Raw genomic sequence first — 15,165 nt, forward strand, 5'->3', positions numbered from 1 at the left:
CTGACTGCTGCATTCTGAAGATTACATGTTGCTGAAAATGGTTTTTCGTTTTGCTGTGCAGTGCTGTGCCCGCTTTACTACTACCACGAGAGGCACCCGGTCAACCTGATTCTGCTTGGCCTCTTCACCCTCGCCATCAGCTTCGCTGTGGGCATGACATGCGCCTTCACCAGTGGTAACTTTCTCACCCTCATTTGTCCAACTGCTCTTACTATCAGCTCCCACCATTGCTTTTGTGTGCCTACCTGCATAATTTAGCAATATCTTTTCCTCTACCAGTATTTGAATTAGCAATTTCACCTGTCAGCGTAAATACCATTCCACAATCATGTTGTATTTACGCTGACAGGTGAAATTGCTAATTCAAATACTGGTAGAGGAAAAGATATTGCTAAATTATGCAGGTAGGCACACAAAAGCAATGGTGGGAGCTGATAGTAAGAGCAGTTGGACAAATGAGGGTGAGAAAGTTACCACTGGTGAAGGCGCATGTCATGCCCACAGCGAAGCTGATGGCGAGGGTGAAGAGGCCAAGCAGAATCAGGTTGACCGGGTGCCTCTCGTGGTAGTAGTAAAGCGGGCACAGCACTGCACAGCAAAACGAAAAACCATTTTCAGCAACATGTAATCTTCAGAAGTATTATCACATCAAATCCAATCCCAATTCCTGGTAACACATGATTAACTTGGTTTTTAAGTGACCTTTCTGCAAAGCACAGCATGGCTAATGCTTGTCAGCTCACCCACCCACACACCCACCAAATTACCCTTGCGGCCACGCGAGGGCATCCATACGTGCACGCACGAGAGGACGCAAAGTCCCGTGATTTCACAGAAGCCCTTGAAACTATATCTAATTATTTAAAAACTGGCAACACTTCACTGCTACGATAAGCATCTAGTCCCCTAGGAATTTGGCATCCGATTCAAAATGCAACTTAGAAGGTAACGCGTCTCAGCAAGTGAGCAGAATATATTAACAAACAGAAACCAAAGAAACAATTAATCTATCGCAAGTACCCCGATCAAAAAAACCCCAAAATTAAGGGAAAAATCAGTTGTGAGCGGAACCCTCTCGCAACAACCCGATCAAAAAATCCCCAAAAATGAGGAAAAATAATCAGCAGTGCGAGAAACCTCACCACACACAACGTTGCGACTCAGATATTTCAATCTCACGCGTATTCCTCATCTCATCGCAACCGCAACCCATACGCACCGCACATTTTGCGGAACGCATTCGGCAGGCTCACGGGAACACCCTTGGAAACCCTACTTTCCCCACCAATCCGAATATCCGATCGAAAAAATCCTCCGAGGAAGAGAACCCAAAAGAAAAACGGAGAGAGAAAAAGTTGAGAGGGAATGGGGGGAGAGGGTGGGCTCACCGATGAAGGGGAGGATGATAAGGAAGATGTAGAGACCGAGCCCGGCGTGCGTGGTGGTGAAGAAGTGCGGTATGGCGCGGACCTTGACGACGACCGCGGCGACGGCGGCGGTGAGGAGCAGCTGGAGCGAGAGGATGACGTAGATCTTGCGGATGAGCGCCCAGCGCATCTCTGGGCTCTCCTGCATCCCCGGGTACAGCGCCCGCGGCCCCGGGGCGCCCGAGGTCCCCGCCTCGAGGTCGCCGCCCTTCTGGTACCCGAACGCCGACGACATCCTGGCTCCGCAGCCGACGACGAAGAAGGCCTCTCTCTCACTCTCCCTCCCTCTGGGTGGAGACGGGGCTAGGGTTTCGCGGGTGGCGCTGCGAGGAGGAGAGTATGCGAGGGGAGAGGCGGAGAGCCGGAGGCGAGGACGGCGCTCCCTAGTGGTGGGTTGGGGAAGAACACGAAGCCGAGTTGGGCCTTGGGTCCGTTGGGAAGGCGAATGGGGTCATCTTATACCACGAGGTCCTGTGGTTCACCAACAATGACCGGTGGGTCCGGGACAGTTGGCCCCACATGTCAGCGAAGGTCGGGGCGCGGAGCGGGTCGAGCTGCGGGTGTGATCGGACGCGTGGGACTTGTTGCGCTGCGTTGCTGCGTGGCCTCTCGTGACAGCCTGACGGGTGGCGTCGTGGCGTTCCCTTGGGCCCACGCGGCGGATGCCCCGGCTTCGAGGTTAGTTGCAGTGATTGCGCGGTGGGGCCCGGGTGGCGGTGAGCGGGGGATGCGCCAGGCTGGAGAGCGGTTCGCGCGACGAGCTCGTGGACCGGGTCCAGTCAAGCGCGGCCGCGCGCGCGCACAAAAACAAACGAAGAGAGCAAGAGCGCACAAAAAAAAACAAAAACAACCGAAGAGAGGCCCGTCAAGCACGCGCGCGGCGTTCGGGGGCCCGGCCGGTCAGTCTTTTGTTTTTCTTTCTTTTTTTAAGAAAAGTTCGTTCGGGTCCGTCCCAACCGACTATCCGTTTTTCTCTCTATGTAACTCTATGGCCAAGTTGCTAAAATAATTCTCCATATTAGCTTGTTAGTTCTAACAGACCATCCATTTTCCAACTCTTTAAATCACAATAATTAGTTTTCTCTCTAAAAATATACACTCTTCATCCACTCCAACCGTCTCTCCATTTCGCACTATAATAGCATTTCTATTTTGCACTATCCATTCTGATCATTACTGTACGTGGAACCTACATCTTAGCGAGGCAAGTTTGGCAACTCGGTGGGATGAAGAGTTAAATAGCCACTCTATTTGAACCATAATTTTATTACTAACTTCCCAAATTTTAGCCTAGAAAGTTGCTCGGACGGGACGAAAGAAGGCCCATATGGCCCATTGGTGCAGAACCAGACAGGAAAAGAAGGCTCGAAATCCGAAAGCACGTTTCTCCTCTTACCTCGCCGAAAAAAAAAAGTTAAAGCGCTTTTGGTTGTCAATCGAGAATCGACTACCCCAAGCTTTTGCTAAATTTTGTCAAAGTTGAAGCCGAAGCCGATGAAGGCGGCGGCATCATAACGTTGCATGGAAAAAAACTATGCCGCGGTAAGTTTGTGTGGTGGTGTTAGTAGATAGGCCTACTTTCTTCATCATTAAGGTTCTGTTCGTTTGAGCTTTAATTTTTCAAACTTATCAGAAAGCTAACTTTCGACTGGTAAGTTTCTGTGGTGGTGATAGTAGATAGGCCTACTTCCTTCACCATTAAGTTTCTGTTCGTTTGAGCTTTAACTTTCCAAACTTGTCAGAAAGCTAACTTTCGACTTTTGCTTTTTAGAAGGGTGGTTTTCTGAAAGCTAGCTTTGGAAAAGCTAACACCGTTTGGCAACCTAGCTTTTGGAATTGTGGGATGAAGTGTGTGTTCTGTGAGGTCCACATGTCAGGCTTTTCTTCACCTTGGATGCCGGTCGGATTTGACGGCAAGCGAGATTTGGCGGGAAGGAGGGGTGCTGCGCCGGTGGGGAAGATTTGGAGTGGAGGAGCTCCCTTGCGGCGGCTTCTCGAGCCCGCCGGATCTGGGCTCCTCGGCGGTGGGCGGAGGCGAGGCTAGGGGAGATGCCGGAGGGGACGGTGAGCGAAGCGAAGGGGGTTGCGGCGGCGGCGGCGGCTCGAAGGAGAGGCCGTGGCGCTGGAGCAGGAGGCGGCGCCGGGGTGGCGACGAGGCGGGACGAGATGGAGATGGAGCTGAGAAAAGAAAAATGATTAGTTCACAATATAAACGATAGCGGGTGGGTAATTTTCGCGACCTTGACGTAGAAAGCTGCGGAAAGCTCACATTTCATTGCTTCTGAGCTTCCCATGTAATTATAATTTCTGTAGCCTTTTGGCTTTCGGAAAGCTCAACTTAGAAACTGGTCGAGCTTTTGGCTTCTTAGGGTGAAAAGCTGCTGAAAACCTCAAACAAACATGCCTAACTCTAGTATTTAATTTTTTTTAGTAACAACAAAATAGCAAGTATTATGGCAGAGATGTTGTGAGTAAAGAAACTTTTGCGATCTGGTCCGCGTCGGATTTTCTTACCGTGACAAACGAATTTGTTGGAGATGCCTAAGTTGTACGTGGCTGAAAATACTGCTTGCACCGATCATCACCTCTAATAATCCATTTCCATTCGCATGCAGTCGTGTTTAGTGTAGAAGTACTAAACGTGGATCCAGAAGATTACTAAACGTGTTTAGGGGGTGTTTGGAAAGGGGTGCTAAAGTTTAGCACCCCACTTTTTAGCACATTTTAGCACTTGGGCTCCCAAACAGGAGTGCTAAAAGGGGTGTGCTAAAGTTTAGCACCCCCATTTTCTTTAGCACACCTAAGGGGTGCTAAAAGGTGCTAATGGGTGTTAAAAGTGGTCCCAAGCCCATTTTTCCCGTAGTGCCCCCCTCTCCTCTCCTCTCTTTCTCTCCTCCCCGCCACCTGCCTCTTCCGCCTGCCCCGCTGCCTCCGCCGGCTGTGCCTTCGCCGCCCGCCCCCGCTCCCTCCGCCGACGTGCCACGCCGCCTCCGCCGGCCCCGCCTCCTCCGCCCGGCCCGCCGCCACCACCTCACGGGCAGCCGCCAGCCCGGGATCCGACCGGCGCCGCCTCGCCCTCTCCGCCACCTACCTCCTCCGGGCGCCCCTACTACCTCCACCGACCGTGCCTCCTCCGGCTGCCCCCACTGCCTTCGCCGGCCCCGCCGCCAATCCTGGGCCCCGCCGCCAATGCTGGGCACAGCCGCTGCCACCGCCTCCGCCGGGCACAGCCGCTGCCTCTGCCAGGCCTCGCCGCCGCCGTCCGGGCCCCGCCTCCGTTGGCCCCGCCGCCGCCGTCCGGGCCCCGCCTCCGTTGGCCCCGCCTCCAACGCCCGCCTCCGCCTAGCCCCGCCTCCTCCGCCCGGCGCACGGATCTGGAGGGGGCGCGAGGGAGGAACGGGGAGGGAGGCGGCGGCGGCGGTGGCGGGAGGAAAGGGAGGTGGTGGTGGCAGGAGGGAAGGGAGGCGGTGGTGGCGGGGAGGGAGGCGGCCTCCTCCGCCAACTCCCGAGCCCGCCTCCTCCGCCGGGCCCGGCCGGCTCTGCCGGCCACGCTGCCTCCTCCGTCGAGCGTCGGGGGCCTCTTCGGTGGCGGGGGCAGTGGAGGCGGCGGATGGGGTGCGGGAGGTGGTGCTGGAGAGGGGAAATTTGGAGCTTGCTTGGATTTCTTGAGTGGATTACAAGAGCAGAGGGGTATAGTTGTCTTTTGCAAACTAATGTGCTAAAGTTTAGCACTTATGCTAAACTTTAGCACTACATTTGAGGGTGCTAAACTTTAACACTGTGCTAAAGTTTAGCACTACATTTAAGGGTGCTAAACTTTAACACTGTGCTAAAGTTTAGCACTTGCTATCCAAACAGGACCTTAGTTCCGAAATCTTCAAAAAGTCATGCAGCCCAGCTAACTACGAAGCCCATGTTCCTGACAAAATGCCTCGTAGTTAGTGTTCCGACTTTATTTCGACTGGGAAAAAAAAAGACGTGTGTTTCGACGACGCTGGCACGTACTCCTACAGACGTACAGTACGCTAGGAGCACCCGTCGTGCGCGTGCGACGCAATCGCGAGGCGAACCTCATTTTTCTACAGCCTCCGTGTCACCTGGGTCCGACGATGGTCGGCCTCTCGCCGGCATCCATGGAACAACCATGGCCTCGAGCAGCAAAAAAAAGGACTCCCTCTGCTCCAGTCCTCTCGAGTACTTGCTTCCTCCCCTTGACTATCCTGGGCGAATGATCTTGAGTTCTTGACACAGGAACACTACCACGTACCAGGGCCCATGGTGCAGAATCACACACCGCTCACACCCCTGTGCCTTTACGCTTTTCTGACCGTGCTTTCCCCCCCGCTTTCCTCCTCTCCTCTGCTTGATCAAACACATGCTTACGGATTCTTCCTGTTTTTTTTCCTTGGTTGTTCGAACTAATCAGAATATTTAGATACTAATTAGAAGTATTAAATATAGATTAATTATAAAACTAATTGCATAAATGAAGGCTAATTCGCGCAAGACGAATCTATCAAGCCTAATTAGTCCATGATTTGATCATGTGATGCTACAGTAAATATGTGCTAATTATGGATTAATTAGGCTTAATAGATTTGTCTCGCGAATTAGCCACGGCTTATGCAATTTGTTTTATAGTTAGTCCACGTTTAGTCCTTCTAATTGATATTCAAACATCCGATGTGACCCGAACAAAAAAAATTATTCCGTAGATCCAAACACCTCTTTACCTTTAAGTTTTAGCAATGAATTAAAAATTTTTGAATCTCCCCAGCTATACTCTCACGATCATGGCTAAAGAAGTAGGCCACGTGAGTACGTGACAGCCCATGCTGTGCAGTTGGGGGCTTGTTCTTAAAATTTTATTTCCGAAAGTTCAAGAAACAAAATATAAAAAGATATCCATACAATGTGCCCTACCTTGTTCCAAATATGCAATTGCTTAGCTGAGGTCTTTTTGCTCCGGAGCATGCTCCTATCCGGCTATTTGAATTCGTTTCATTCGCACGCCAGTTCTTTTCAAAACCGGCCGCACGCAACGGTACGTGAAAAGGCATTATGGCGCTCAACAACCTTTGCCCAATGCTCAAGCCTCTAGCCGTGTCTTCATTAATCTTGGGGCTTTTGTTAGTTAGTTGCACTTTGTCTTTGTTTCCCAACCAACCAAATCCCTGCTCTCGCCTTGAGAAAACTACTGCCACTGCACACACTCGCGCGTGCTGATCCTCGTGACCCCATGAATCCAATCTGCTTGGTCGCCCACCCGCCTCAACTAAAAATTCATGCATGAGTAGATGACGAAAAGAACGCTCCATCATTTGGGTGCTTGTTGGGAGTACGTGGCTATGCATAAACGAAAATTGAATTTGTTTCACATGAAATTCAAAAGCTCTGCATTCTCAGAGCTAGTACTGTTATTCGGAATAGTGGTAAATGTTCCCCAAAATTGAAGCTACAGTATACTTTGTGAGCATTTTTTTTGGGGGGTTATGGCAGCTTGAAAATTTTTAGCAGTTTTGTGAAAGAAAACAAGAGTGCTCCGCAAATTGCATCGGACGTATAGTTTGTCTCTTAGGTACGCACAATATCGTTATGTAAGGTGGGTTGGTTAAGCGCCCCTTTCACTATCAATGCAACAGATTCTTTTTTTATTTGATCGTGATTAGGACAAGTAAACAACACGCTATGTTTTGTAACCAACAATAGCAACATGCATGCTATCTATAGTAGGTGTCAGCGGACATAAAAAAAACATATGATTGCATGAACGGTATGGCTGGGGGAGTACGGTTTACAGGTGGTTATTATTGCAGTTTCCTCTCTACACTAGCAGTAGTTGGGATTAACCAACTTGCCAACGCGTGCAATGAATCATTAGAGGAAGAGAATTAAATGAAATATACTATTTTTGGATCCAACAAACACCAAACTTTACAAATAGTCCAAAAATTAAAAAAAAAGCACAAAAATTGGACAAACCTTGCATGGAATATCCATGAAACCGTAAATTTGAAATTCTTACAAGAGTCTCTTCGAACTCGTTCGTCCTACACGGGATTAAACATCCGTGATGTATATGTAGTGTAGAAATATGGTGTTAGTTTTCTTGAACAAATTGCGATCCCTTTTGCAAAATATCCACATCCTGGCATAAAGATATTTCGATACACATTCCCTGTTGGAAATTCGATAGGGATGTGCCTTCTTCTTTCTCATCACAAGCTACTGCCAGGGAGGATTGGTCTTGCACCCCCACATTCTCTGCATAGATTCATGTGCAGGGCGCACACATCTTTTTTTTTAATTTTTTCCCAGAAAAGAAACACCCTACAAAAATTAAAATATTTCTCTACCAGGCTAAAGCCCAATACCCTATACTTTATTTATTCCTCTCCACATCCACTAGGAAAAAATATATAAAAATAAAAATTCTCCTTTCCTCTCCTCCCCTCCTCTTCCTCCTCCCTCTTCGTCTCCCCTCCCTCTCCATTCTCTCCGCGAAGCTGCTCCCGCAGGGATCCGAACCCGAGCTCGCCCGCAGCCCACTAGCCGCGGGTCCCACGCTCCCCGCTCCTTCTTCCAGCCAGCCATTGCCCCGTTCTTGATCTGATCCGTCGAATTCGGTCCGGCGGGCGCACCCGGGGCAGCATTTCTTTTCCCCGGTCAAGATTCGGTCTGACGGGGCCGTCCCCGGCGCGATTTCGCCGGGCCGTTTTGGCCCGTTCTCGCCGGATTTGTTCCGGCTCCCGTGGTCGGGATCGGTTGGTGGTCGGGTGGAGCTGCGAAAGGAATCAAATTCCAATCTTTTTTCCAGTCACCTTCTTCCCCAATTAGCTGGGATCAGTGTGGATTCTGATTCGTAGGTCCTTGGCTTCCCCCCCGCGAGCTTCGCGGTTGGTGTGGTTATGCCATTTACCTGGCGATTTGTATCTGTGGTTTGTGTGAAAATCTGAGAGTGTGGAGATTTGGGAGGTCTTCTCCCTCCTGTGCTCTATGAGGAGCAGCTTCCTCTCGGAGTCGCCGTGCGACGAGCAGCACATCCATGGCTACGGCTTCAACCCGCAGTCGTGGCTGCAGGTGGAGCGCGGGAAGCTGCCCAAGTCATCCTACTCGCCGTCCTCCATGTGAGCCCCCGCCCAACGCCATTCCAGCATTTTGCTCACTCTTTAGCTCAGTTCAAACTTTTCACTGTGATTCTGCTGAATTGGGTTTCCTGATTAACTTAAGTTCGTTGCTATGTGCAGTGAGTCGCTCATCAAGATTGCTGAGCCGCCGGTAGTGCCATTGTATAAGCCTTTGGATTATGTCGAGGTGCTGTCCAGGATCCACGAGGAGCTCGAGCAATGCATGCCGAGCGAGCGGCCAGGGCTGTATCTGGTCCAGTCCCAGGTGTTTAGGGGCCTTGGGGAGGCGAAATTGCGCCAGAGGAGCCTGCACTCTGCGTGGCGCTGTGCAACCACTGTGCACGAGAAGGTCATATTTGGGGCATGGCTGCGGTACGAGAAGCGGGGTGAGGAGATCATATCAGACGTACTTGCATCATGTAGGAAGTGCTGCCGAGAGTTTGGCCCACTCGATATTGCTTCTGAGATGCCTGTGGGCAATTTTGAGATATATGGTTCATGTGAGATGGGCTCCTCATCTCGAGTTTCTTCCACGGTGACATTTCAAATAAGAGATGGGAGGGTGACATGTGATAGGTGCAAGATTGCATCTTTGTCGATCCCATTTTTCTCCATGCTTAATGGACCATTTACTGAGTCACAGCTTGAGCTTGTTGATCTGTCGGAGAATGGTATCTCATTGGAGGGCATGAGAGCTGTTTCTGAGTTCAGTTCTACTTATAGCTTAGGGGATTTGCCTTTGGAAATCTTGTTGGAGATCCTGGTGTTTGCAAGCACATTTTGTTGTGACAGGCTAAAAGATGCTTGTGATAGGAAACTGGCTTCGTTTGTTTCATCAAGGCAGGATGCTGTTGAGCTCATGGCGTTGGCATTTGAAGAAAATGCGCCAGTTCTTGCTGCTTCTTGCTTGCAAATGCTTTTACAGGAGCTTCCTGATTGTCTAACTGACGATCTAGTAATTAGCCTCTTCTTGGGTGCGACTGCACAGCAACAACTTATCATGGTCGGACAAGCCTCCTTTTTGTTATACTGCTTGCTTAGTGAAGCTGCAATGAATATTGATCCAAGAACAGATACAACGGTATGCTTATCAGAGAAGCTTGTTCAGTTGGCAGTTACCCCTACTCAGAAGCAAATAGCTTTTCATCAGCTTGGATGCATTAGACTTTTACGAAAGGAATATAATGAAGCTGAACGCAGATTTGAGGTTGCCTTCTCTGCTGGTCACGTGTATTCCGTTGCTGGTCTTGCTAGAATCGCTGGTATGCAAGGCCAAAAGGCTTTGGCTTATGAGAAACTCAGTTCAGTCATAGCATCTAATCTGCCACTAGGGTGGATGTATCTGGAGAGATCTTTGTATTCTGAAGGTGATAGAAAGTTGGCGGACCTTGACAAAGCAACTGAGCTGGATCCTACTCTTACTTACCCTTACATGTATCGAGCTGCATCCTTGATGAGAAAGAAAGATGCTAAACTTGCCTTGGAGGAAATTAACCGGCTCTTGGGTTTCAAGTTAGCATTGGAGTGCCTGGAGCTCCGGATTTGTCTATACTTGGCTCTAGAAGACTACAAATCTGCCATCTGTGATATCCATGCGATTCTTACTCTTTCACCTGAGTATCGGATGTTAGAAGGACGTGTAGCTGCTTCCAAAATTGGCACTCTTCTCGGCGCACATGTCGAGCAGTGGAATACAGCTGAGTGTTGGCTCCAACTGTATGAGCGTTGGTCATCAGTGGATGATATTGGTTCCCTTTCAGTGATCTACCGGATGCTTGAGTCAGATGCTGCAAAAGGTGTTCTGTACTTTAGGCAATCTTTGCTGCTCCTTAGGTAAATTCTACTAGCACATCTCAGATGATTCTGTTATGATTGTTTCGGCCTCCAATTTAATGACAGGTGGTGCTTGATATTTGTGCTTCCAGGTTGAACTGTCCTGAGGCAGCGATGCGCAGTTTGCAATTGGCAAGACATCATGCTGCAACTGAGCATGAACGACTAGTATATGAGGGGTGGCTTTTGTATGACACTGGACACTGTGAGGAGGCCCTTCAAAAAGCAGAAGAATCTATTTCTATTCAAAGGTCATTTGAGGCTTTCTTTCTGAAAGCCTACGTTTTGGCTGACTCAGGAGTTGATCCTTCTTATTCTGCGACTGTTATCTCGCTTCTTGAAGATGCATTGAAATGCCCTTCAGACCGGCTTCGGAAGGGTCAGGTTCGTGCTGCCATTTACCAATGCAAAAATGATTCCTGATATTCTTTACTTTTGGTAATTTATTGTCTTTGAACTTTAGTTTAGCATCTCCCATATATTAAACTTGGTTAAGTCAAGGGCAACTTGGTTCATCCAATATTGTCGTGAATTTTTTAAGATTTCTATGCTTTGCTATACACTAAGTGATCCAAACACACTCTCAATATATAAGCATGTAGCATGGTGCTTGCTGGTGTATTAGCTGCCATGGAGAAATGGGAGTTGAGGGAGAAAAAAAAATTATAGTATCTATGATAGGCTGTCATGAATCACATGTTTCTTCTTGGTAGTGTGGTGTGATCACTGCAATGCATGTATGAATTTAAACAGAATTAAGAAAACTTCAGGAATTTGAACATGAAAGGTGTTGATATACTTATTCCTGAACTTGTTGCTAAGGAATGCATTCCTAACTTCATGTTGACTGACATTGATCCACCAAGTACATGCACAGTAGCAACCAGAATGTTGCATGATGTTTAAGAGTTACAAGAACATTTGAGATTATGCATGTGTGGTTGGTATTGTGTCCACCACGTCTGTCCATTTTGCTCATTGTGGTACCAGGGGTCATTAACACTTTCTGTGCATTATTTTACCTGCAGGCTTTGAATAACCTTGGTGGTGTCTATGTTGATTGTGGAAAATTAGACTCAGCAGCTGATTGCTATACAAGTGCCCTGAAGATTCGACACACTAGGGCCCATCAAGGTCTTGCTCGTGTTCATTTCCTCAGGAACAACAGGGATGCTGCATATGAGGAAATGACAAAGTTGATAGCGAAAGCTAAAAACAATGCTTCAGCTTATGAGAAGCGCTCAGAATATTGTGAGCGAGAACAAACTATGACAGATTTGCAAACAGTGACCCAATTGGATCCTTTACGTGTTTATCCATACAGATATCGAGCAGCAGGTTAGATCAAACGGAAACTTCTCTTAATGGTTTCTTCTTGGGTTCAGCATTGAAAACCAGTAAATCATGCTTTGAGATGCAGCATTATGCAATATTAGTGTTTCTCTGTACATTTTTTTGCTAGCTGTCTTCCTTTTTGAGTAACTGTTAGCTGTTGCTACGTGGGTTTAGGGTGTAAATATTGTCTGAAATGGAAATACCGTGCTTCTTATTGTCCGATACTGTATCCATTGCTCAATACTGAAATTTTGTTTTAGGCACAGTGTACTGAATTACTCTGTTTGCCCTGGTGGATTACCATATCTCATATTGTTCAACATCAAGTTCAACTATACTCTTTTTTCATGGACTATACCTACAAACACTTGTCCCTTTTCCTGGATAGTATCGCTTCACAGAATTCCTCTTAACATTTAGTCTAGTTTTGGACCCTGCACCACTTCAGTTAGTGGAGCCGATGAGAATTGAATAGGCTGTTGCTAGAATGAGAACCACTCTGATAGCATGAAAATATGCGCAGATGTAAAGAAACTCACCTTTGTGAAAAGTACAGTGAAACTACATCTTATTCATTTTTTCATGTAATGTAATCGCTCTGCACAGAATATCAATGTAATTAAAACATTTTGTTGGTTTTGATTTTCACAGTGCTGATGGATAGCCACAAGGAGAACGATGCAATAGCAGAGCTCAGCCGTGCCATCACCTTCAAAGCCGACCTCCACTTGCTGCATCTCCGGGCGGCATTCCACGAGCACATCGGGGATGTCCCAAGCGCTCTCCGTGATTGTAGAGCCGCCCTCTCCTTGGACCCGAATCACCAGGAAATGCTAGAGCTTCAGAAACGTGTGAACAGCCAAGAGCCCTGACACATTGTGGTGCTATATCATGTATTGTATACCACGTAGGTGCCCCTCATGACAGCCTTGACCTGATTCATTTTTTCTTGGTAACATGATGTTTTCAGCAAGAAAGTAAAAAAAAGGAAGAGAGAGAACTAGTTCTATGAAAGCCGGCATCGATAAAGCTTTTACACTCGATGCCTTGGCTTCTGTAAAAGTAATGTGCTAATCACTGAACTGCATCCTGATAAAGTGATTTCGTGCATAATGTAATTTCCAAGTTCTGTTCTCTGTATCAAGTTTTTACTGAAATTAATCATGAAAGTAAATTATGATCCATCTGAAGATCTACCTGCATGTGCTGTTAGTGGTTTTGAGTGTGTATATAACTTCTGTGTTTCATGGTGTATCTTATTCAGGGATTTTTTGAAAAACCCTGCTTGGAGTTGTAACTGCGTGATCGCAGTTTCAGGTGTAGGGTATGTTCATTCATTCATAATGACATAAACTTATGCATTGAGTTTGAATCTGCAACTTGTATTCACCTTTTCGATGAACACAGCTCCCTTGAACACAGTAAGGGGGTGTTTGGATCTTGGAGCTAAAGTTTAGTCCGTGTCACATCGGATATTCGGATGCTAATTAGGAGGATTAAACATAAGCTAATTACAAAACTAATTGCAGAACCCCTAGGCTAAATTGCGAGACGAATCTATTAAGCCTAATTAATCCATCATTAGCGAATGTTTACTGTAGCAACATATTGTCAAATCATGGACTAATTAGGCTTAATAGATTCGTCTCGCGATTTAGCCTAGGGGTTGTGAAATTGGTTTTATAATTAGTCTATGTTTAATACTCCTAATTAGTGTCCAAACATTCGATGTGACAGGAGCTAAAATTTAGCCCGGGGATCCAAACACCCCCTAAGTACACTTTCTCTTTACACATCCATTGTAGCTCTAGCTGTGCTGAACCTAGACAACAAGTTGTACACATCTTTATCAAGAATAGCAGGTAAACTAAAAATACAGCTTCCATGAAACAAATGATCTGAATAATCTGCTACTGCTACGACTTTGGGGGTGTTTGGATGCTAGGGACTAAAGTTTAGTCCCATCACATCAGATATTTGGCCTATTAAATATAGGCTAATGATAAAACTAATTGCATAAATGAGGGCTAGTTCGCGAGATGAATCTATTAAGTCTAATTAATCCATAATTAGCACATGTTTACTATAGCATCACATGGGCTGATTATGGACTAATTAGGCTTAATAGATTCGTCTCACCAATTAGCCCTCATTTATGCAATTAGTTTTATCATTAAACTATATTTAATACTCCTAATTAGTGTGCAAACATTCGATGTGACAGAAACTATAGTCAGGGGTATCAAAGACCCCCTTTATTCGGAGCATCTGTTTGAAAAACTGATCCGAAGTATAAAAAAAAACTGATCTGACATGTGGATAGGTCTTTGGATACCAAGGGGATGTTTGGATACTAGGGTTAAAGTTTAGCCCTGTCATATCAGATATTTGATGCTAATTAGAAGGACTAAACATGAGCTAATTATAAAACTAATTGTAGAACTCCTAGGCTAATTCGCGAGACGAATCTATTAAGCCTAATTAATCCATCGTTAGAAAATAGTTACTGTAGCACCACATTGTCAAATCATGGACTAATTAGGCTTAATAGATTCGTCTCTCGATTTACCCTCCATCTATGTAATTAGTTTTGTAATTAGACTATATTAAATACTTTAATTAGTATCTAAACATCCGATGTGATAGGTCTATAGTCCAGCCCCCGAGCCAAACAGGCCACACGTGCATTGACCGGCAACAGGATCTTCTGACATGGGTAGTATACTGTTACATTTGACAGTTTGTGCCTGACACCTTCGACCTTCCAACCACTTGTTTTCTAGCTGCTGTGTTGAACTGTTGATGGCGATGCAGCAGCCGGTTTGCACGCTGGAAATGATGGAGACGGCGTGCTGATCACGCAGGCATGCAGTGTATGCTACTGTTTAGCAGGTCTTGTCTGTCTGCCTAGCTGATGACAGTGTTTAAACAACAAGAGTTTCATGATAAGCTTGTTAATGGTTTTGTGGCTGGTTTCAGTTTTTTGCAGTGTGCGAGTCACCAAACCAACCGCTGCAAGTGCAACCACCTCCGGGCAGTTAAGCTCACCTGTAGACTGTAGTCAGTCCCTTTGCACGCGTCTTTTTCTTGAGGGAAACCCCTTTGCACACGTCTTGTTCTCAAAGATCATTTGGTCAGGCCTGCTGAGTTACAAAAAGGATTATAATAAATAAATGAAAGAAGGTTTGCCGTGGAGTATGGATTTTGTCTCTAGAAGCACATGCCCTTGTATCCAGTCATCCTGTGTTAAAGTGGTTATTCAAAATTCGAATTCAAATGGTGGATCCTAGCATGTTGTGTTGCATAACCAATTGCATCGATTAGAGGTACTGGTGCGGGTTTTCTAAAGCCACCGTAAATTAATGGGCATTTTAAGTCCGTGGCTTGCCTAACTTGCGCATAACACAGCTTTTGTATACAATCCAAACACATCCTTAGTAAAA

At 46.7% G+C, this 15,165-nt stretch overlaps 2 protein-coding genes across 2 annotated transcripts in view; one reads left to right on the plus strand and one right to left on the minus strand.

Annotated features, from left to right (window-relative positions):
• The window catches only part of LOC101752909 (protein LIFEGUARD 2), a 4,303-nt gene extending 2,443 nt beyond the window's left edge, over window positions 1-1,860 (minus strand). Inside the window, exons 1-2 of the mRNA XM_004955561.2 lie at window positions 1,389-1,860; window positions 475-588 (exon numbers count right to left, since the gene is read on the minus strand). Coding sequence (XP_004955618.1) covers window positions 475-588; window positions 1,389-1,662 — 388 coding nt within the window. The 5' untranslated portion in view covers window positions 1,663-1,860. The remainder of the gene's footprint in view (window positions 1-474; window positions 589-1,388) is intronic.
• Window positions 1,861-7,849: 5,989 nt separating this feature from the next.
• On the plus strand, window positions 7,850-12,916 carry LOC101753318 (ETO1-like protein 1). Its single transcript, XM_004955562.4, has 5 exons — window positions 7,850-8,554; window positions 8,675-10,387; window positions 10,480-10,771; window positions 11,416-11,725; window positions 12,374-12,916. The coding sequence occupies exons 1-5, from the start codon at window positions 8,424-8,426 to the stop codon at window positions 12,592-12,594; spliced, it is 2,667 nt and encodes an 888-aa protein (XP_004955619.1). The 5' UTR covers window positions 7,850-8,423; the 3' UTR covers window positions 12,595-12,916.
• Window positions 12,917-15,165: the final 2,249 nt, after the last annotated feature.

The sequence above is a fragment of the Setaria italica genome, chromosome II, assembly GCF_000263155.2.
Source record: "Setaria italica strain Yugu1 chromosome II, Setaria_italica_v2.0, whole genome shotgun sequence".
Classification (NCBI taxonomy): domain Eukaryota; kingdom Viridiplantae; phylum Streptophyta; class Magnoliopsida; order Poales; family Poaceae; genus Setaria; species Setaria italica.